The sequence below is a fragment of the Xenopus laevis genome, chromosome 1L (assembly GCF_017654675.1).
Source record: "Xenopus laevis strain J_2021 chromosome 1L, Xenopus_laevis_v10.1, whole genome shotgun sequence".
In the NCBI taxonomy this organism is placed as follows: domain Eukaryota; kingdom Metazoa; phylum Chordata; class Amphibia; order Anura; family Pipidae; genus Xenopus; species Xenopus laevis.
Window position 1 is genome coordinate 38,803,222 of NC_054371.1, and position 22,390 is coordinate 38,825,611.

At 39.5% G+C, this 22,390-nt stretch overlaps 1 protein-coding gene across 4 annotated transcripts in view; it reads right to left on the bottom strand.

Moving 5' to 3' along the window:
* atp8a1.L (ATPase, aminophospholipid transporter (APLT), class I, type 8A, member 1 L homeolog) overlaps positions 1-22,390 on the bottom strand; it is a 170,761-nt gene that overhangs the window by 139,464 nt on the left and 8,907 nt on the right. For all 4 annotated transcript variants that reach the window (XM_018229477.2, XM_018229485.2, XM_018229500.2 and 1 more), the window contains exons 3-4: positions 5,846-5,960; positions 5,407-5,506 (exon numbers count right to left, since the gene is read on the bottom strand). In XM_018229477.2, coding sequence (XP_018084966.1) covers positions 5,407-5,506; positions 5,846-5,960 — 215 coding nt within the window. The remainder of the gene's footprint in view (positions 1-5,406; positions 5,507-5,845; positions 5,961-22,390) is intronic.

Sequence of the window (22,390 nt, forward strand, 5' to 3'; positions counted from 1 at the left end):
TTCCAGGTCCTCTGCTGCGGAGTCCACGAGCCCCATATTCTTCCGAGAGCTCTTCTTCCTGCTTTGACCAGCGTTTTTGGCGCATGCGCAGTACAAAAGTCACGAAGTTTCCGAAAAAGATTGGAAAATTCATGACTTTTGGTCGCATGCGCAGTAGCTCCGTACCGGCAAATGCTTCCAACTGCCCATGTGCACAAAAGTCACAAAGTTTCCGATCTTATTTCCGGAAACTTTGTGACTTTCGCTGCATGCACAGAATATCCTTACCGGTAAATGCCACGTACTGCGCATGCACCAAAAACGCTTGTCAAAGCAGGAAGAAGAGCACTTGGGAGAAGATGGCGCCCACAAACTCCGCAGCAGAGGACCTGGAAGGAGGGTAAGTAACAAGTTAGGGGCATTTGCCCGGGGGGGGCAGGAGAGAGGGGGCATACACAGGGGAGGGTTTTTTCCCCGTACAGGTTGACAGGTTGACTTCTCCTTTAAGAGGATCAATGCTAGCGATTTAAGGTTTTTTTTCACTGAAAAATTGAGTAAAAAAAAACAAAACTCCAAACTCGCGGATTCATGCTTTTTCTTAAATTAGAAACCATTCGAGTTGCGAGTTCATTCAAGGTCTTAAAAACGCACATAACTCGACCTTTGATAAGTGACCCCCTTAATTTCCCATAATACCTAGGACACTTCTGTACTTCTTTATTCATCTATAGAAGGCATTGTGGAAATTAGAGTCTTGGCTGGAGAAAGGTTGATAGCCAGTACAGGATTGGGATCTATTATCTAAATGCTTGGCACATGGGGTTCGCCGAAAATTTCCCAGCACTTCCTTAATTTGGATCATGATGTACGAGTTTTTCTCAGAGGGTTTTGCCAGAAAACTTGATCAATTAGATCAGTTTCACTACTCAAACTCGCTGAATCAAGTTTGAGTTGTGAGTTCATTCAAGCTATAAAAAACTAACCTTCAAACTTTGATAAACAACCCCTTTAATGTGTTTTACATGCTATTTCCATTCATTTGGAGAAACAATTTTCGGGCACTTTGTCACCTGTGGGAGATTTCCCACAGGTCATTTGCTATGGGAGACATAAACAAAAATAAATGTGGTTTAGCATTCTCAGGATGGGAGTAAGGCCAATCTAAGCAAGAATTTTATTTTACAAATGATTTAAAAAAAGAGGAGGTAATATATTGTTTGGGGGGGGAGGTTGTGGGAATTAAAAGTTTACCGACAGTACACTGGCTTTACCAAGTCGTTGGTATGTCAGTCGTTGCAGCATCTGGCTTTTACATGAATCATTTTGCATTTTAGCTATGATTCAGCTATGAACAACTGCCAGATATTAGCAGGAATTACAAAAGCCAGCATAACCAAGCCACGGATTCTCATCAGAGGGAAAGCTGCAAATATTAGCGCAGATATTACCAATGTAGAGGTTTTGTTATAAAGCCATAGAAAATTATAGGTCAGCTAATGTTCTTACAGATTTTGAAATGAACTACAACTGAAAGATATTGTAGATCTGCTTTGTGCAATCAGCACTTTAGTGTTTACATAAAGAAGTTACATTGCATACACCCATCCCCCATAAAGGGATGTAAAGTCAAATTTTGCACAATTAAAGAAAATGTAAATCCAAGCAACTTTCCAAAACCGGTTACATTTTGTAAGTGTGATTGCTATTGAAAGCATTTTCTGCCTTTGATTTGGTATTTTCTGCACTATTGGTCCTGACTACACAAACCACTATGTAGCAATAGTCAACTTCCCCTCAGCCAAGACTAGATTTACCACAATGCCTTCCATGCTTCTCCTTCTCTAAAGGTTTGTTAATTGAAGAATATGCAAGGTACTAAGGGAACAAAGTTCTTAAGCTGGTCATACATCTAAATATCCACAGGTTGGTTGCCAAGTGAATGAATCTTTGCACAACTGGATTCTCAGATCTACTAGATTTGTGGATGGGTTAAGGCCAGATATAATGCCCCTAACTTTTTATTTTAACCCTTGGAGCAGAGTCACAGCATCGGAGTTCACCGCAGCCATCTTCTGAGTCTTCAGGTCTTCTTCCGGCGCTTCGGCAATTTCCGTCCATTTCGGCGCATGCACAGTCGCAAACCAGTAAATCGTTCCAACTGTGCTTGCATTGTTTCACCGGTCTCTGCCTGAGCTTAACGAAGACCCGGAAGATGGCTGCGGTGAACTCCGATGCTGTGAGGGGTAAGTAAAATATTAGGGGCATTTCCCCCGGGGGACAGCTAGGCTGAGGGTGAGGAGGGAGAGGGGTCTACATGGGGTGGGGGGTAGGGTGTTTTTTGGTAAAGGATTTGTTTCGCTATTAAAGTGCATCCAACACTAAAAACAACATTTTACATTTTTCCAGAATTAACACCATTTTAGTGGCCCCATACAGGCAAGTGGTGTCTGTTTTTCCCGCATTTTACGGTTTCCAAGAATTTATGCCGTTTTGACGCCATCCCCTGGGGAGTTCTACTGTAAGTGTTATTTGAACTTTCTAAATTTTACTGTTTTGGCAACCTGTCACTTCTCAGCTCTTTCCAACAGACTACTGCAGCACAAATATGGCAGTCATACTTCTATAGCAAAAGAAAAAGCATGCAAAGACAAAAGATAATAATTGTAAACAAAGATTTACATTTCTGGTGTCAGTATCTCTTATTTATGTTCAGCATTTGTATACACAAACTGTGCAATGGAAATGCCTATGATGTAAATGGCAATTGTAGATATCACTAATTATGCAGTGCTAGAAAGAGCAATAACAACAAGCAATCTTGTGAGATCTTCTAATCCACATGTTCTTATTAAATCAATATTTGAGTTTTTACCTGGTTTAAATGTTAAACTTGGTTCATACAAATCCTGCCAGTATTCGTCAAGCAACATGTCTCACTTCTCTCCATGTGGAACGGACAGCACAATTACTGTCAAGATCTTTTCAGCGGCCTACAGTGGTTTAACTCCCACCAGCACATATATCTCCCATACACTTATTCCACAGAATTCTCATTAAATGAGAAGGAAAGGCTTGGTGCACTCGGGGGTGCCAAATGTTAGGCACCCCCAATTGATTGTATTGACTTACCTGAAACCCTGGGCCGGTGCTCCTATCAGCAGAAAACTGCACCAGCCAGGGGTTATACCAGCGAGCACCATGACGCGATCTACTTCCGAATTCTTCTTCAAATTTCCCAGGGCAAACGCACGCAAAGTTTAAGGAAATAGTCAACTTTTAAGTTAAAGTTCGGCCTCTCGTTCTACTGCACATGCACAGCCGTGCGATGGAAGGAGGAAGACGGAAGAGGAGCGCTCCGTGGTGCTCACTGGTATAATATACACAAAAAAGAAATTGCAGATCAAATCCAGACAGTGTTAAACAAAAGCAGGGTTGCTACGAATTCTGGGATGATTTAACAAGTGACACTATTTCAGGCGCTCACCCTGGGAATACTTTGACCTGGGTGTAGAAACCCCAGGTCCCACACTCGTATCAAAAACCAGCTTCTTAACCCCGCTTGAACTTATAGGGAATGCACTCACCGAATGTGTAGAGAGGACCGGGTGCATCGCCCCGAACACGTAGCAGGAGAAGAGTATAAACTTGGAGAAGAATCGGCAAGCACTCCTGGAACCACTCGTGAGGTAAGAGGCAACTTTATATCAGCAAGTTGAAATCATGAAATCCTCATGGATTCCTCAATGATTTCATGATTTTAACTTGCTGAAATAAAGTTGCCTTTTACCTCACTAGTGATTCCAGGAGTGATTGCCGATTCTTCTCCAAGCTCTCTGGAATAACCCTGGGCCGGTGCAGTTTTCTGCTGATAGGAGCATAGGCCCAGGTTTCAGGTAAGTAACTACAAACATTTGGGGGTGCCTAACATTTGCCACTCCAAGTGCACCAAACCTTTCCTTCTCCTTTAACCATGCTATTTAACGCTGGACTATGCAGATATCATTGCGAATATCCATTTTAATTTATTAACATGTAATACGTTACATGGATGACTAAGCACAGTTTCAGTAGTTCCCCATTATTTATTTTGCATTGTTTTTGAATTCGTTTTCCCATTCTGTAAATGTTAAAAAATAAGACTTTTTCTGAATTCTCATGATCTACATCAAAAATTCTAAATAGTAAGGTGGGCAACACCTTTAAATAGATTGTTCTGCATCCTGTGGTACAATTCTTACTGTTGGGTTCTATAACCCTTTGCACTTCAGTTATTGATGTGCTACTACTCCTCTCATGACAGCTTTTTGGAGTTGGGCCCTAGTGCATTCTGGTTGTAATGATTTGTCTAGCCCTAATGTTCTTTAATGAACAACTAATCTATTCATATGTCAAAATAGATGACATGCCCACAAGGTGCAAGCCATACTGAAGCAGCTGGATCTTTGTGTAAGCATCATAAAAAAAGATCAATTCATTAATGAACCAGTGTTGCCTCTGGCAAAATTGCATTGCTGCACAGTGACAACATGTCACTGTCTGACCTCAGCTTTCTACTGCTGCAGACACATGGTAGGACATTAGCACTAGGGACTATAGGCATTACAACCTTTTTATTATAAGCTGTGCAGATTTATTGGCAGATTAACAGAACACATTTAGAAATGAAAATATATTTAAATTCACTATATCATTTCTCACTGCAGCAGAGGTACATGGTACACACCCATGGGCTACTCACTCCAATTGCAGCCAAAATGAAGTAATCTTTTCTGTTCTGACACATTCTACATCCTGACCCTATAAGCAAGGTAAAAATGAAGCAGCAGTTTACCGAGTCTACTGCTTCTTCTCATCTCAGAGCCTAACAGTCTGCAGTTGGGGAAGGGAAGGGTTTGTTTCTAAACTCTTCACTAGACTGTTATTTGCTTTGACCTTGCTTGTAGGGACAGGAAGTAGATTGTGACTTCACCTTCATTTTCAGTTGTAGATAGAAACTAAAATACGCTGTACTTGCAAGAAACCCCCTATTTGAAACATTTCACACAGTCGATGTCAAAGACTGGTAGACAGTTATAAGAGAAAAAGGTTTTCTTTGTACAGATAAAAAAAGAAATGGAAAAATCATATATACTTCAATGATCAACCCTACAACTGGTAGAAAACAAGCACACCAGGACAGCGGCAGTTGCCTCAGAGCATAAAGGTTATTCCAAACTAATACGTGCAATCACTATTAATGGAGAACTTGGCAGGCAGTAAGCCAATACTTGCTTGTTTTAGATTTTCAGCCACTGTTAGATACAAGATGCTAACTGTAAGGAACAGAATAAATAACACATCTTCCTAAACAGAATATGAAGAGTCATTTTTAATAAACAGGCAGATCTGTTCGAGTTGAACACGTTTGATAAGAAATGGAGAGCTCACCTGTAGTAGTGCTATAAACAGGAAAAATGCGTTGGCAGCTCTTCTGAATTGAGAATAGAGAAATCTTGGCAGAAACGTGATGGGATTGTACTTTGCAGTGCTTGAAAATACAAAAGGGCAGCAGGATTTTAATGGCAATATAGAAGTATTATTTGCAACATCCACATAAGAAATTACTCTTTTTACAAGCCACTGGTTATACTGCTACTAACAAATCTGATTGTGTGAACTTGGAAGCTCAAATAATGTGAAACATGACACTTTGCCTGATCAGTCTTCTGGCAGAAGGATTTAACACCTCCACTCATCTCTATAGAGTAAGGTGGAAATCAGAATTTTTTTTTTTTTTACACCCTCTCGTTGCTAAAATAGACCTATAGACTCTTACTGCTTACAACACTATTACAGCTATGAATAATTAATAAATGACATCACTAACCTAACATGGTTGTTGCAAAACTTAGTCAGCTGAGGCTGGTTGATAAAAATGCTTCGCATCTCTTCTTGATCTGCAAGTGAGGTCTTTTCAGACACGTCGTCTGTCTTCTCGTAGCCTAAAGAGAAAAGGATACACCTGATATTTATATAAAATAAAATTAACATTTTTTTACAAGCATGTTCAAACGAAGCAAAAGAAAAACCGTGCCCCATGAAAACACACTAACACTAGCTGAATGTAATAATGTTAAACACGCAGTTTGATAACAAGCAAGATAGCAAAAGCAAGGGACAAGATTAACATCTATTCTGTCTAAAAGCCCAGCAGCTGCTTAACTAAAGTAGCTAGAAATGTTGTACAATATGTTTTGGGCTTCTGTACCAGCCCAAGGCAACCACAGCCCTTTAGCAGTAAAGATCTGTGTCTTCAAAGATGCCCCAGTAGCTCCCCATCTTCTTTTCTGCTGATTCACTGTACATGCTCTGTGCTGCTGTCACTTACTGAGTTTAGGGACACACTCACATTATACAGTACACATAGAATAGAAATGTCACAGTATAAGGTGGATTAGTAATTAATACAGATAATTACTACCTGGCAGCACAGAAACCAGTGCAATTAGCATCAGGTTTTAATAATCAGCCCTGTAGCATCAGCTTATATTAGAGGCCAACCTCATTTCTGCTTGTAAATTTGTGACGACCCCTAAGTTTAGCTTCTCAACAGCTGCTCAGAGCCCACTGAGCATGTGAGTGTCACAGACACTTTCTAAGTTGGTGACCCCCTGTGACAAGTTTGAAGTCCTGGATCGTTGCTGCTATTGACAAGCTGAAACTTTAGGCTGGTGCAATAAGTTCACTATATAAAATATGTCATTTTAAGCTATATTAATTTTTAGGGTTTAGTTCTCCTTTAACTACACAAAGGCAGTTTTAAGAAGACAGCAAAGTGCAGAGAATGACAGAAATGAAGCATAAGAAGTAAACCAAGTCTCGAGAATAAATTATCTCAGTGTGGTCCTGCTGTTCAGTTTGAAGTATTGCTTTAGGCATTTAGGCACTTATTTAAGAGTTTTAGGCTTTCTTCAAATGGCAACTGAGGAAAATGGAAGTATTGTAAGACACCGGAAAATTGAAAGACTACCGCAACATGCAAACCGCTTACATCATTAGGATAATTTAGTGTGTAGATGAAATTAATTATTTTTGCAAGCATTGATCTAAATCAGATAAAATTGAGCATAGGACTGGCCAGATATGGGATGACTTTGACGTAGTTGGCCAGCTTAAATATATTGCAATATATGGACAAACAATCCCTGTTTTGTTTAAAGGGTAAGGCATTTTTCAGTAGCAGTATGCACAAAATGTCGCTGTCTTAAATATATTGATAATGGGTTGAGTGCAGAGGAATCTTGTATTTGACTATATTGATCTAAATCTTTCCATACATGTGAGGAAATATAAACACCATGTGTCCAAAAGCATTCAGGCTCACTCAAAGCCACATTTTCGGGAAACTCCTTCTAAAACAACATCAGCTTGTACATTCACTCCTGAGTTCCAAGTGGTCTGTGGAAGCATCAGGACAAGAACATGAGTATGGGTTTACCGTACTTTTATCACAAGTAAGCAGCTGCACATGTCTATAATCACCTGTGCAATTGCAGTCAGTGACTGTTGAGGTGTAAAGGTTACTACAGTTGGACCTTGGAGCAGTGTAAATGCAACCTTTTCCAGTGATACATCAGCATCTACCAGTCTGATAAATAAGTGTGGGATTGGCAGATACCAGAATAACACAACATACTCCAATTCCAAGGTAAATAGACTGTGCGGTTTTCCTTGGTTTCATGTTTCAGCACAATAATGCCCCATTGCATAAAGCAAGGTCTCCACAGAATGGGAGTGAAAGTATTTGACTGCCCAACACAGAGCCCTGACCTGAAACATGCTTAATAACTGTGAAATAAACTGGAACAGACTACTAATCAGGCTCCCCAACATCATTGCTCAACCTCACCAATGCTTTTGTGGCTAAAAGGAAGCAAATCCCATACACCCAACATCTAGTGGAAAGCCTTGGTGATGGATGTTATAGCAGTAAAGGAGGACCAACTTCATATTGATACCTTTGCTTTTTACATGCTTTACATGTTGGGCAGATGAGGTTTGGATACTTTTGGCCATATAGTTTATGTTTAGCAGGGGTTTACAAGAATAGATATAAAGCATAAAGAAGATGATGCTCACTTTACATCTGCAGCGTCTTGCTCTTTACCATCCTCAACATATCAAAATGAATATATCAACTGTAAGCATTGACTGCATAAGTTGTGTAACAGTGCACTGCTGTATTTAGTTCTGGATGTAAAATAATTTGCCAAAAACAAATCATCGGAATTGTTTTGGAACATTTAAGAAGGAAGTTTGTTTCTCAGGTGTTATGTAACCCTGCAAGTACAGTACATGTTATGACAGTTCTGTTTGTTTGGAGTTCAGTTCAGTTCTGATGGAACCGTGCCAAAAAGAAAATAAATTACTAATTTATATCAGTGGATTAACATAAAAATTATGTATCCAAATGTCCATCTCACTGTTGTGGAGGCACTGCTTATGCTCATTATGCTTTTAAGGAGTGATGTAGAGAAGATGCTTACTGGGAATGTGCAAGTGCCATTAAATAATTCTTGATAAACTTACCATAAGGGATGGGGGGTTAAACATAGAATCCATGTTGTACTTTGAAATAGGAATCCTGATGTATAGATCTTCACCAGTACTTTAATGTTCACCTTCCAAACATTTTTTCAGTTCAGTTGGTTTCAGATAGTTTATCAGAAATAAAAACTTTTTCCAATAATTTTCTATCTGTGACCATTTTTTCTAATATTGAAGAGTAAAGTGTAATTTTTTACCTTCTAAAGCAGTTCGGGGGGGGGGGGGCACGACCCTGTAACCTGTTCTAAATTGATACATTTAGTTGATACATGTTTTTGTCCCTGCTGAGGAGAATCCATGGGCTTCATTAAAGGAGTGGGTCACCTTTAAGGTACAAGGAATGGCCAATTCTAAGCAACTTTTCAATCGGTTTTCATTTATTTATTTATTTTATATATATAGTTTTATAGTGATTTGCCTTTTTCTTCGGACTCTTTGCAACTTTCAAATGGGCGTCGATGACTGCCTTCTAGAAAACAAATGCTCTGTAAGGCTACAAATGTATTGTTACTTTTTATTACTGATCCTTCTATTTGTATTAGTCTCTCTTAACAACGCATGGTTGCTAGGGTAATTTGGACCCTACTTAACAGATTGGTTAAGATTCAAATTGAAGAGCTGCTAAATAAAAAGCTCAATAACTTAAAAACCTTCAAAAATAAAAACAAATTGCAAAATGTCTCAGAATATCACTCACAACATCATACTAAAAGTTATCCCAAAGGTGTAGTGATGTGTCGGTCAATAGTAAGCACTACGTCAGCATTATTGCCGAGGCTTCCCTATAGTGAATATATATTTTTACATGGGCGTATTGTATGGCTTAAGAGTAATTGTTAAATTGGTCACCTGAAAAATGTCTAAACCTTACTGTCTATTAGTGGGACATCCCAACTTACATTTGCCCATACCCACTAATGGACAAAACTGGGTAGAGGTTATAAAGTGACTCCAATATCCATGCCTAGCCTGCCCTAAATGGTGTCATCAGAGATTATGTTGGTGGGGGGCAGGGGCTTGGCATAAAGAGCCAGTAGGCTTGAAACATGTTGCGTGAGCAATAAACACTTTTTTGATCTGTAAATCTGCCTCTTGTTGCCCTTACTTGTTTTATTGGTACAGCTAGATGTGCAGGCTTCATCCTAGATCTGCCCAACTCATGGGTAAACCTGGAGATCCTGTGTGGAGCCAACATACATTACTACAGTGTATAAAAATACAGTAACTTAAATATCCTTATATTTTACAAGAGGGGCTACTTTATTGACTGTATTAGAAGTTGCCTAGGAGTTGTGTGATAGGATTAATGCTACCAAACAAGGTAATTTCGAACATTCTCATATTTTGCAACATGGCGTAAAATATTCATCCACTGCACATGTTGTAAAGTGTTTGGTGTCAAAAATAACATCACTAAGGACATGCAGTTGTACCGGTTATGAGCAGAACCATGGTTTTGCGGTTAAAGGAAAACTATACCCCCCAAACAATGTAGGTCTCTATAAAAAGATATTGCATAAAACAGCTCATATGTAAAATCCTGCTTCATGTAAATAAACCATTTTCATAATAATATACTTTTCTAGTAGTATGTGCCATTGGGTAATCATAAATAGAAAATTGCCATTTTAAAAAATAAGGGCCGCCCCCTGGGATCGTAGGATTCACTGTACTCACAAACATACCAACAAACCATACATGTTAGGTCACATGAGCCAATTAACAGATAGAGTTCTATCTTTTGCTTCCACACTTCTTCCTGTTACAGTAGTAAGTAGTGAGTTGTAGTATTTCTGGTCAGGTGATCTCTGAGGCAGCACACAGACCATCACAAAATGCTGGCTCAAGGCAAGACATGTAAAAGGGCAATATTTATTAAATATATATTCCAGTTTGGTAAGATTCTTTAATATGCCACTTAATATGATATGAACTATCTGTTGCTTAAGTGTTCATTTTGGGGGTATAGTTTTCCTTTAACAAATGAATACAGATATCACTTATGTTCCTATAACTAAATGTAATTCTCAGGTTTGGTGGAATACACAGTTCTCAACAAGGAGCATTCAACAAAAGGAAAAAAATAAATGGTCATCCATCGCTAAATACAGTTATAAAGATTGTTCCAATTAAACAAGGTGATAAAGATATAATTTAAAGGTAATTCATTACGCAACATACATGGTACACCATGGCAGATGGCTATATACCATAACACCTCAATTGCAGAGATTTGTTGTTTGTACAAATCATCTAGCTTTTTTATTTAAGTGAGGGGGGGGGAAAAGCTTAAAATGAATGAAACTATACCAATTATGAGCAGAACCTTGGTTCTAATGATAACAGCACCGCAAATACTGAAAATTCTAAGAAATGCCAGCCACTATACCATTAAACTGAAACTACTTTGAAGTATACCGAATACAGAACTCACTGTAATGAAAAAGTATTCTCTCTATTTCAGGCAGGTTTGGTGGTTTATAATTTAATAGTTTCAAATTAGGAACATTCCACAAAGAGAAAAAAAAGTAACCATTTTCATCTACGCTGACAGCCTAGTCAGTGACCTACATACTGTATTTATATCCTGGAGAGGATGTCGATGCTTGATTCAAGAGGTTTAAGTATTCATGGAACTATAAACCCACAAATTAAAGGAATCAACTTTTCCCACAAAGTTTAAGGGGGTTATGTAATAAAAGTTTATAAAAAAAAAAAATTTTGCCCAGAAGGGATAACACATAGCAACCAATCAGCAGGTAGCATTAACTGGTCATCTGTTTAAAAGCAAACATCTTATAGGTTGCTATGGGTTACTGCTCCTGTGCAAACAGTGACTTTTATTACATATGATGCCTATGATTAAAGGAGAAGGAAACCCCCTGGGCGCAAACCCCTCCACTGTGTTGCCCCCCCCCTCCCTCCTGGCCTACCTGTCCCCCTGGGCAAATGCCCCTAACTTGTTACTCCCCCCTCTGCGCAGGTCCTGTCCACGGAGTTCACAGTCGCCATCTTCTCCCACGCACGTCTTCTTCCTGCTTTGACCGGCGTCTTCTGGCGCATGCGCAGTAGGAACAGTTACCGGTACGGATCTACTGCGCATGCGCCGAATGTCACGAAGTAAAATCGGAAAACTTTGGCCTTCATTTTTTTCTCTATCATTGTTTTTGAATTATTTCACTCTTTCTAGCTTTCCAATTGGGGTCACTGGCCCCATTTAAAAATAGATGTTCTGTAAGGCTACAGATGTATTGTTATTGCTACTTTTTATTTCTCATCTTTCTATTCAGGCCTCTCCTAGTTATATTCCAGTCTCTTTTTCAAATCAAAGCATGGTTGCTAGGGTAATTTTGACCCTAACAAACAGATTGCTGAAACTGCAAACTGGAGAAATGCTGAATTAAAAGCTTAACTCAAAAAAACACAAATAATAATAAATGAAAACCAATTGCAAATCGTCTTAGAATATTGCTCTCTACATCATATTAAAAGTTAACTCAAAGGTGAACAACCCCCATTAAGTAAATATTTTGAGTCTTGAGCTGAAGGGTTTCCTTGCCCTTTAATAACATATTAGGATCAAGGCCAAGGTACTGCTTTATTACTTGCAAAAATTAGAAATATTTTATTAATATGGACTGACGTTGTCCTTCCAGTAATTCCGTGCTTTCTAGATAACGGGTTTTGGGATAATACTGTACTACAATAAAATCTAGCCTTAGAACAAATTTACTTACTGGTGCCTTGGAATCTAATCCAGCAACCAGATACAGTGAGGCAGGATGAAATACATGGCTAAATAAATACTAACACAAAATAAAAAGAGGGCGAGTTTCAAACAGTCTCAGAATACCAATAGCTTTATCATTCTGAGGTTTATTCTAATGAGAACTACTCAGTAAAAACACCCTTGTTTTAGGAAAGCGACAGACAAGAAGACTCGGGGAGATTTAGTCGCCTGGTGACAAATCGCCTCTTCTTCGGGCGACTAATCTCCCCGAACTGTCTAAATCACCGGCTTCATTTTCCGAAATCGCCCAAAGTTGCTTCAGGCATTTTCGGAAAACAAAGCGCTCCGAGTGCCAATAACGCTGGGGATTTAGATTCTAGCTGGCGGGGAGGCAGTTCAGGGAGATTAGTCACCCAAAGAAGAGGGTCGCCGGGCGACTAATCTCCCAGAATTTTCTCAGCTGTCTCTGCCCTTAGGGTAAGCCTTTGCACATAGGTTTCTGCTCATTTTTTACATGCAAGAATGCTCATCAAGGAGAACACCAATAGGTGTAGAAGGGAACATCAAATATGGAATTCCATATAAATGCAATGCTTTTATTAAAAAGCACAGATAGGACAGGATTATACTTTGTTTTATTTAATTAATAAACACATAATAGTATTTAAATACAGATGCCATGTACATACAATTGCTCAAAATGAAACATAACTAATCCAGGCTGGCTGCTTCTATTGTACACTATTCTAATTTGAACACAAACATCATCTTTGCTTGGGGGGGGGGCAATGTAATATGCAATGAATTTGTTTGCTATCCTATGCACCAATTGTATTAGCACACACCTTTTGTTTGCCCTGCTAACTAGTTAATCCTACACAAGCTGTATGCAAGCATTTACAACTTACACTATTATTGTGCTGACAAAAAAGCCATGCTACGCTTCTTAGCCAACAGAAACCTTCCTTTAGGGTCAGCCCACACGAGCAGATTCGGGGAGATTTAGTCGACTGGCGACTAATCGCCTCTTCTTCTGGGCGACAATCTCCCTGAACTGCCTTCGCGTGTCTTCCAGTCTGCTATAATGAAAAGTCGCAGGCGCTAAAGCACACGCATAGTTTAATTTTCCCAAAGTCGCCCGAAGTTTCTCGTGAGGCAACTTTGGAAAATAAAGCACCGTGTGTGCTTTAGTGCAGGCGACTTTTCATTGTAGTGGACGGAAAGACACGCAAAGGCAGTTCGGGGTGATTGTCGTCCAGAAGAAGAGGCGATTAGTCGACAGGCGACTAAATCTCCCCGAATTTGCTCGTGTGGACTGACCCTTAGCTACAGAAACACTTTCACCGTTATATACAAAAATCATTGCCTGGGAACATATCACAATGAGCCTTTTTCGTTTCTTTATTTTTTCTCAACAGAAACAAAAGATCTTGTTGATCTTTGTTGGTGACAAACTGCTTTCTCAAGTTGTACCTTAGAGGGGGAACTATTGTGAAATGAAAATTTAATATAAGCTTCCTTATACTGAAGTAAGAAACTTTCTAAATACAACCAATAAAATATTCTGCATCGTTTCTGAAATAATCAAGTTTATCTTCACTATTCCTCTCTAAGCATCTGTTTCTCTTCATTCTGTCTTCATGCAGGAGTTGGGTGTCAGATGAATGACTAATTTATCTTATAGGGGGGCTCACTTTCCTAGCAGATCTATTAAGAGCTCACTCAAATAGCTGAATCCTGTACAAACAAAAACTAACTCGGTGCATTTTGCACAATTCCTGCGTGTAGAGAGACACGTCTGGTGATTTTAATAGTGAGCTCTAATACATCTTCTAAGGAAGAGAAGCCCCCCTATAAGATATAGTGGATCCAACTGTCAATAAATATCTGACACCAAACTGCTGCATGAAGAGAAACAGATGCTGAGAGAAGGAGTGAAGATCAACTTGATTATTTCAGAAACAGTAAATACTTTTTAATGAATTGTATTTAGAAAGTTTCTTATTTCAGTATGATGAAGCTTATATTAAATGTTCATTTTCGCTATAGTTCCCCTTTAAGTACTTAAATCAGTAAATTGGCATCATTAAATTAAGTTAAATGTATGGGGGTTATGCTCACTAAGGCTTATGTTGAATGGGGGACATTTTGGCCCAGCGTATTTCGGACAGTGTCCCAGATCGCATCACGTGGACCACATTCACTTGAACTGCCAACACCTTAAAGAACTGGTGCAAACACCTGTACATAGGGAGAAAAGTTGCAAATGTTCTACTTTGTGAAAAAAATACAAAGACCCCCTTGGTCATCTAAAAAAGTTGTGTGTCTGAAAGCTTTATGCAATGCCAAATAAAAATATCACTTTTCATGGCACTGCAATTTTTTTTCTTTTTGCTTACATGGACACAATCAAAGATATTTATAAACTTGTAAAGAGAGTACATTACATCTGTGAATACACCGAATGCTCAGGGAACAAAAATGCATATTAAAATATCAACCAACAACCCCCGCTCACTTATGTTAAGAATACTTTTCATACTTGTTGACACAGGCAGCAGCTCAGGGTTAGTAGAGATAATGCACTTTACATACTATAAGAGCATTACGGCTAACCTGGAATGAACCTAGGGAATGCAGATAAACGTATAGGTGTGCTCACATTCATTAAAACTATTTGTGTACACAGACATGTACATCAGCATTTCAGTCATCAGCTACTGTATGTCCAAACTGCGACCCTCTTTCGTTTCAGCTTCCAGCAATGAAGTATAAGGTATACAATATAAGCTGTGAACATGCTTACGCTGATAACCTTATTATTTAGCAGACTAGCCAACAAACCAGGGCAGGTATCGTCGATTCTAAACAAGGTACTATCAACTAGGAGTTTGCAAATACAGGTATAGGATCCGTTACCTGGAAACCCATTATCCAGAACGCCCCGAATTATGGAACGGCTGTCTCCCATAGACTCCATTTAATCCAAACTTTTAAAAATGATCTCCTTTTTCTTAGTAATAATAAAATAGTGGTTTGTACTTGATCCCAACTAAGATATAATTAATCCTTATTGGAAGCAAAACCAGCCCGTTAGGTTTTATTTAACGTTTACATTATTTTCTATTTGATTTTAGGTATGAAATTCCAAATTACGGAAAGATCTGTTTTTCGGAAAACCCCAGGTTCAGAGCATTCTGGATAATAGGTCCCATACCTGTATTTCCTTTGGGTGTGTACTCCACTTTCTTTCTACAGTCCAAAAATAAACAGGCATGTTAATTGGCTCCTGATGAAATCTCTGTAAAGAACTCTGTACAGAACTGTAAGGTCAGTGTTTCATAAAGGCTGAACTGAAGCAGAGGAAGCAGTGATCTGCAGGTCTGCCACCTCCATATGCCTAAGGGAGCATTAGAAGACTTACCCCCATATGTAATAAAAGGAATGAAATTTGCCCAGGAGCAGTAACCAATAGCAATCAATTAGATGATTGCTTTTAAAGGACAAGGAAAGTTAAACTAAAGAAGTAGCTGAAAATTATGTATGTTATGTTTTAGGCTTCTGTATCAGCCCAAGGCAACCACAGCCCTTTAAAAAAATTGGTGTCTCCAAAGATGCCCCAGTAGCTCCCCATTTTCTTTTCTGCCGATTTACAGCACATGATGTGTGCTGCTGTCACTTACTGAGCTAAGGGACCAACTCAAAATATACAGTACACATAGAATATAAATGTCACAGTATAAGGCTGATTAGTAATAAATATGGATAATTACTACATGGCAGCACAGAAACCAGTGCAACTAGTATCATAATTTAATAATTAGCCCTGTAGCATCCGCTTTTATTACAGACAAACCTAATTTTTCTGCTTGATAATTTGCAACGACCCCTAAGCTTAGCTTCTCAACAGCTGCTCAGAGCCCACTGAGCATGTGAGTGTTGCAGACACTTTCCAAGATGGTGACTCCCTGTGACAAGTCCTGGATCATTGCTGCTATTGACAAGCTGAATCTTTAGGCTGGTGCAATAAGTTCAGTATATAAAACATGGCAGTTTTAGCCCTATTCATTGTTAGGGTTTAATTCTCCTTTAAACAGGTGGCCTACTGATTGCTATGGGTTTCCTCTCCTGGGCAAACTTAGTGCCTTTTATTACATAACCCCCCATATTTTCTGTCTGGAAAAATCAGACTGTGATCCAAGGGAACTGCAGGAAGTTCTGCCAAAACATCATTCCTAGGAGTATAAGTGCTGCAGTTTTGAAGTTTATATCAGAGAGACTGCCTGTATTGCCACATGAAGTTAACCTTTATTATCAGTCTAGCTCTGCTACTTAACATAAAGCCCTTTGTATTCGAGACTGCAATTGAGAAATCCTTCACAGATACTAAAGTCACGCCTCTACTCATACAGAAGGCTTGCCTCTGGTTTGTTTGCTTTATGCAATAACCTTGCTGAGATTGACACTATAAAAGGATAGATTGCTAAACTATAAAACCTCCTCCCTTCATCAAGTGCAATAGATTTACTGGCAGACATATCACAAAGAGAACTTCTTTACCTAGCAGTGACAAATACTAGGAATGCGAGCCTATACCAGAGCCAAAAAAATAAAAAAAGGGCACAGTCATATTAAAAAGTTTGGGAACCCCTCTCAGACTGCATAATAATTGACTCCACTTTCAACAGATAACAGTGGCATGGCTTTCATTTCCCAGGAACATCTGAGTAGTATTTAGTTGTATGAAATTAAATCAAATGTGAAAAACTGGCTGTGAAAAAATTATTTTGCTAATTTGAATGCCTGTAACTGCTCAATACTGACAAATTGGCAACACCAAATTGGTTGGATTAGCTTGTTAAGCCTTGGAACTTCATAGGCAGGTGTGTCCAATCATGAGAAAATTTATTTAAGGTGGCCAATTGCAAGTTGTGCTTCTGTTTGACTCTCCTTTGAAGAGTGACAGCTAGGGTTGCCACCTTTTAAAATAATCTATACCGGCAGGTGGAGGGGGCGGTGTTAAAAGGGTGGGGCCGTGACGATAAAGGGGGCGGGACCGTGATGCGCCATTGGCTGGCCAGGTCGTGACATCAAAGGGGCGGAGCCATACGCGCGAATTTGGCAAGAAGCCCAGGAAAAAGGTAAGTTTGGAGCAGGCTGGGGGCAGGCCACAGGCTTTTTTTAGGTGTATTACAAATTTACCGGCAGCTACATTGTAATACCGGCCAAGGCCTTGGCTGGTGTTTTACCGGCTAGGCCGGTAAAATACCGGCCGGGTGGCAACACTAGTGACAGCATGCTACCTACTGTCAAATTTGGTGGAGGTTCCATCATGCTGTGGGGCTGTGTGGCTAGTTCAGGGACTGGGGCCCTTGTTGAAGTCGAGGGTCCGATTAATTTAACCCAATATCAACAAATTCTTCAGTATAATGTTCAAGCATCAGTCACAAAGTTTTAAGTTACGCAGGGGTTGGATATTCCAACAAGACAGTGACCCTAAACACACTTCAAAATATACAAAGTCATTTATGCAGAGGGAGAAGTACACTACCTTGTATTTGATCCAAACTATAATATAATTAATCCTTACTGAAAGCAAAACCAGCCTTTTGGGTTTATTTAATGTTTACATGATTTCTAGTAGACTTTGAGGTATGAAGATCCAAATTACAGAAAGGTCCCGGGTCCTGAGCATTCTGGATAGCAGGTCCCATGCCTGTAATAAATATATGCAAAAGCCTCCTATATCCTTTAGTATTAAAACTGGGCTGCATACGCACTTACTGTGTGTAGCAGACAAATTAAAATAATGCATTATTATTGATTTCTTTATTACTTAAAATGTAATTACTGCAAGAGCTTAATTCTGCAAGGAGGACACCAGTGTTAGCCACTCCCTGTTTTAGGCCACACCCACTTTAAACCACACCCATGTTACCGCAAGACCATGTCCACATTAATAGCACACCAAAAAAACCAAATGGTTGGTGCTCACAGCGTTTATTTAATAATTTGTTTCAGTAATCATGGTCACCCAGTTGGGTGGAATCCATCTCCTTCACCTTCTCCCTCTTGCTGGCAAGTAATAGCTCCTTCTGTGCGGTGCAGCGCGACGTGCGTACACGCGTCAATGACATCACTGATGTGTTGGGTGACAGAGAGAGGCAGAGAGCTGGCGGGCTGCTTGGTGTGGCTCACTCTCGCTGCTCTCAGCCTTGCACAGTTGCACTGAACTGTAGACATTCTTTCTATTACTGTAAAGTGTGAAGCTTCCTGCTGGCACAGCCAGGTACAGATTTGGGGGCCATATGTTTGCTGTTGCTGCTTGGCGCTGGCACAGGTACATAAATACTTGTGGGCAATATGATGTTTATTTTTGGCTGCTGCTGGCACAGTTAAAGATTGGGGGCAATATTATGGCTGCAGGAGGGCTGTATGATGGAGGGCTGTTGAGCTTGCTGGTACAGGTACGGGTGGGGTGTATGATGAATGGCTGCTGGGCTTGCTGGTACAGGTATAGGGAGCAGTAATATAAATGAAAAAATGTTGTACACTTTCTTGCTCTCTTTATTTAAAAACCATCATGGTAAGGAGGGAAATGGTAATGCAGGACAGGGGGCACTGAGTGAAGCTCTTGCCTAGGGTGCCAAACTACCTTGTGCCTGCCCTGGCAAGGATGTCACTCATATGTGAAAAAGTCATATAAGACATACCCATAAATCCATATGCCTCCTCCCCTGTGTATAATACAGTACCCCAGCATATGATTAAACACCTTAAGGGCCACTAACAATACTTTTCAATTGCTAACAAACCCCCAGAACAAATACCAAAGTATGACAAACACAGGGAGCATTTGGAAGGCAGAACAGAGCAGGAGACAGGAATCAGGACCAGTCTAAGATGTACTACATACAGTGACACAGTGCTGGTGCACCATTAGCATTTTGAATAAGGTGTGAACAGGTGAACAATGTGGGCAGTTTCAGTTTGGGTCTCAGGTGTGAACAATACAGGGGATTACAGTGTGAATTTGAGGTTTAAACAATGCAGGGGCAGTCAATTTCTGTAGGGATACCTTTTAAAGTTTACATATGTTAAACAGACACAGCAGGCAGACTTTGATGTGGAGGGCCATATAAGGGGGGGGGGGGTCAGTTGGACAGCCCTGATGTAGATGATGAGCAGTGAGTTATGTAAATGCCGTAACACAGATATGGGACCTGTTATCCAGAATGCTCGGGACCTGGGTTTTTTTGGATAACGGATCTTTCCATAATTTGGACCTTTGTACCTTAAGTCTACTAGAAAATCATGTAAATATTAAATAAACCCAAATGGGCTGGTTTTGCTTCCAATAAGGATTAATTATCTTAGTTGGGATCAAGTACAAGATACTGTTTTATTATTACAGAGAAAAATGGAAATCATGCTCCGTAATATACAAAAAGATCCTGAAGAGTTTCTTTCGACAGTAAAGTTTTTGGTGTTCTGAGATGAATCTTGCTAGAGTTCAATTAAAATTACATTCTATACATACAATGTTTGTAACACCTATCAGCCCAATGGGGATATGTTTTAAAATCTGATGGCTTTTTTTTAACAGCACAGTGTACAGAAAACCTACCTTTATTATTTCACAAGTTCTGACAGCTCTCCTTTGCTTTTGAGCATAGGCTATATGGTCTGATGGGACAGACCTTACAAAACCCATTAACTGAAACAAGAATTAATGCATATTCTAGGCCTGTGTGAGCTTTGGTAATCTCATATCCTTCTATGTAATGAGCACAGGATCAGCACCATGGAAGAGTCATGCAGGAAGTACTTTTAACAGGAAAATGATAGAAAGGAAATCCTGGCAGTCAAGATGAAACCCAGAGAAAACTACAATGAAAAATCCCAAAACTTATTATACATAAAAAGTAAGGAGAATAAACATTAATATAAGCTAGATAGAAGTATGTAAATGGGCGAGACAATTGTGTTATTGACAAACACAATTGTCTCTGGAGTATTTCAGCCGAAAAATACCCAGTAAATGTGTATGCCTCCTGTCAATCGTATAACTGGAGAGGCCTGTTATTAGCAGTTGGCTTTCATTCATATCAATGACAGGCGGCACAGAGGGCACACGTTGTGTTACATACTTAAATGGATATACTGTCATGGGAAAACCTGTTTTTTTCCCAAAACGCATCAGTTAATAGTGCTGCTCCAGCAGAATTCTGCACCAAAATATATTTAATATTATATTTAATTTTGAAGTCTGACATGGGGCTAGACATATTGTCACTTTCCCAGAAGCCCCAGTCATGTGACTTGTGCTCCGATTATAACCAGTCACTCTTTACTGCTGTACCGCAAATTTGAGTGATAACAACTCCTCCCCACCCTGCAGCCTAACAACAGAACATTGGGAAGGTAACCAGATAGCAGCTCCCTAGCACAAAATAACAGCTCCCTTGTAGATCTAAGAATAGCACTCAATAATAAAAATCCCAGTCCCACTGCAACACATTCAGTTACATTGAGTAGGACAAACAGCCTCTCTGTATGAAGAAAAAACTCCATACAAGGTAAGATACAGCAATAATTAGTTGAAATAATTGTTTGAAATAATTTTTTTGTAATTGGAAGTAATTAAATCACTGAAAAGTTACTGGGACACATGAGCAATTAAGATGGAATACCGAATTGCTATCCAGAAGCTGCACTGCCGAATTGCTATCCAGAAGCTGCACTGCCGAATTGCTATCCAGAAGCTGCACTGCCGAATTGCTATCCAGATGCTGCACTGCCGAATTGCTATCCAGAAGCTGCACTGCCAAATTGCTATCCAGAAGCTGCACTGCCAAATTGCTATCCAGAAGCTGCACTGCCAAATTGCTATCCAGAAGCTGCACTGCCAAATTGCTATCCAGAAGCTGCACTGCCAAATTGCTATCCAGAAGCTGCACTACCAAATTGCTATCCAGAAGCTGCAATGCCGAATTGCTATCCAGAAGCGGCAATGCCGAATTGCTATCCAGGAGCTGGAATGCCGAATTGCTTTTCAGGAGCTGGAATGCCGAATTGCTATCCAGAAGCTGGAATGCCGAATTGCTATCCAAAAGCTGGAATGCCGAATTGCTATCCAGAAGCTGGAATGCCGAATTGCTATCCAGAAGCTGGAATGCTATCCAGAAGCTAGAATACTGAATTGCTATCCAGAAGTCAATAGTTGCACCCGAATGGTTAATCTCAAAGACTTCCACTGTTCACCCCATTTTTTTGGCATGGAGAAAGTGTAGGGCAAACTTGTATCACAACTGAATTTGTTTGGATAGAGGCCTACAACTAATGCATATACACAAGAGACAAGACAAGAAACCTTCAGGCTCATGTGCTATATGGGAGCGTTCATTCAAAATTTAGCAGAAGCTATTCAACAAACACATACATTCTATGAAAGCTATGCAGCATTACCAGGAACATCATAGGTACCTTTTTTTTACCTTATTTTATTAAAACAACATTTTTAACAAAATAATTGAAGGCCAAAATCATTGCAAACCAAATTCAGTGATCGCTTGAGAATTTTTCTCCAATCTGCCTTAAAATTGTACATTATCATTCTGATTTGTAAGTGATCACGATTGTAGAGCAATATTATAAATGACATCCTGAAAAGAAAAGCCCTTAGCCAAGTTTATTTATGCCCCCTGTAAAACATGGCTGTTCCAAACACCAACTGATGCTTTAAATAGGCTGCTTACTTCCATAAAAGCTATTAATATCTGTTGGTACAATGACAAAAGTAAGCAAGACTGAGATTGAACAAGACATACAACTGGCTGTACGCAAACACTTTGCATAGATGATAACATCTTTATAAAATGTATAGCTTATAGAAAAGAGAGAAAGTTTCTCTGACACATGATCAGGTTGTTACGCTATATACACACCTGCTTAACTATGACTGAAAAGGCCAATAAGAAAGACCAGATATTAAATAATTTAAAAGGATTCTGGCTCACGCTTGCTCGACTTCCTTTACAATCTTTGCATTTATTTATTGGTCTGGCGTGAGTCTTTGGGCACAGGCCTTTACAC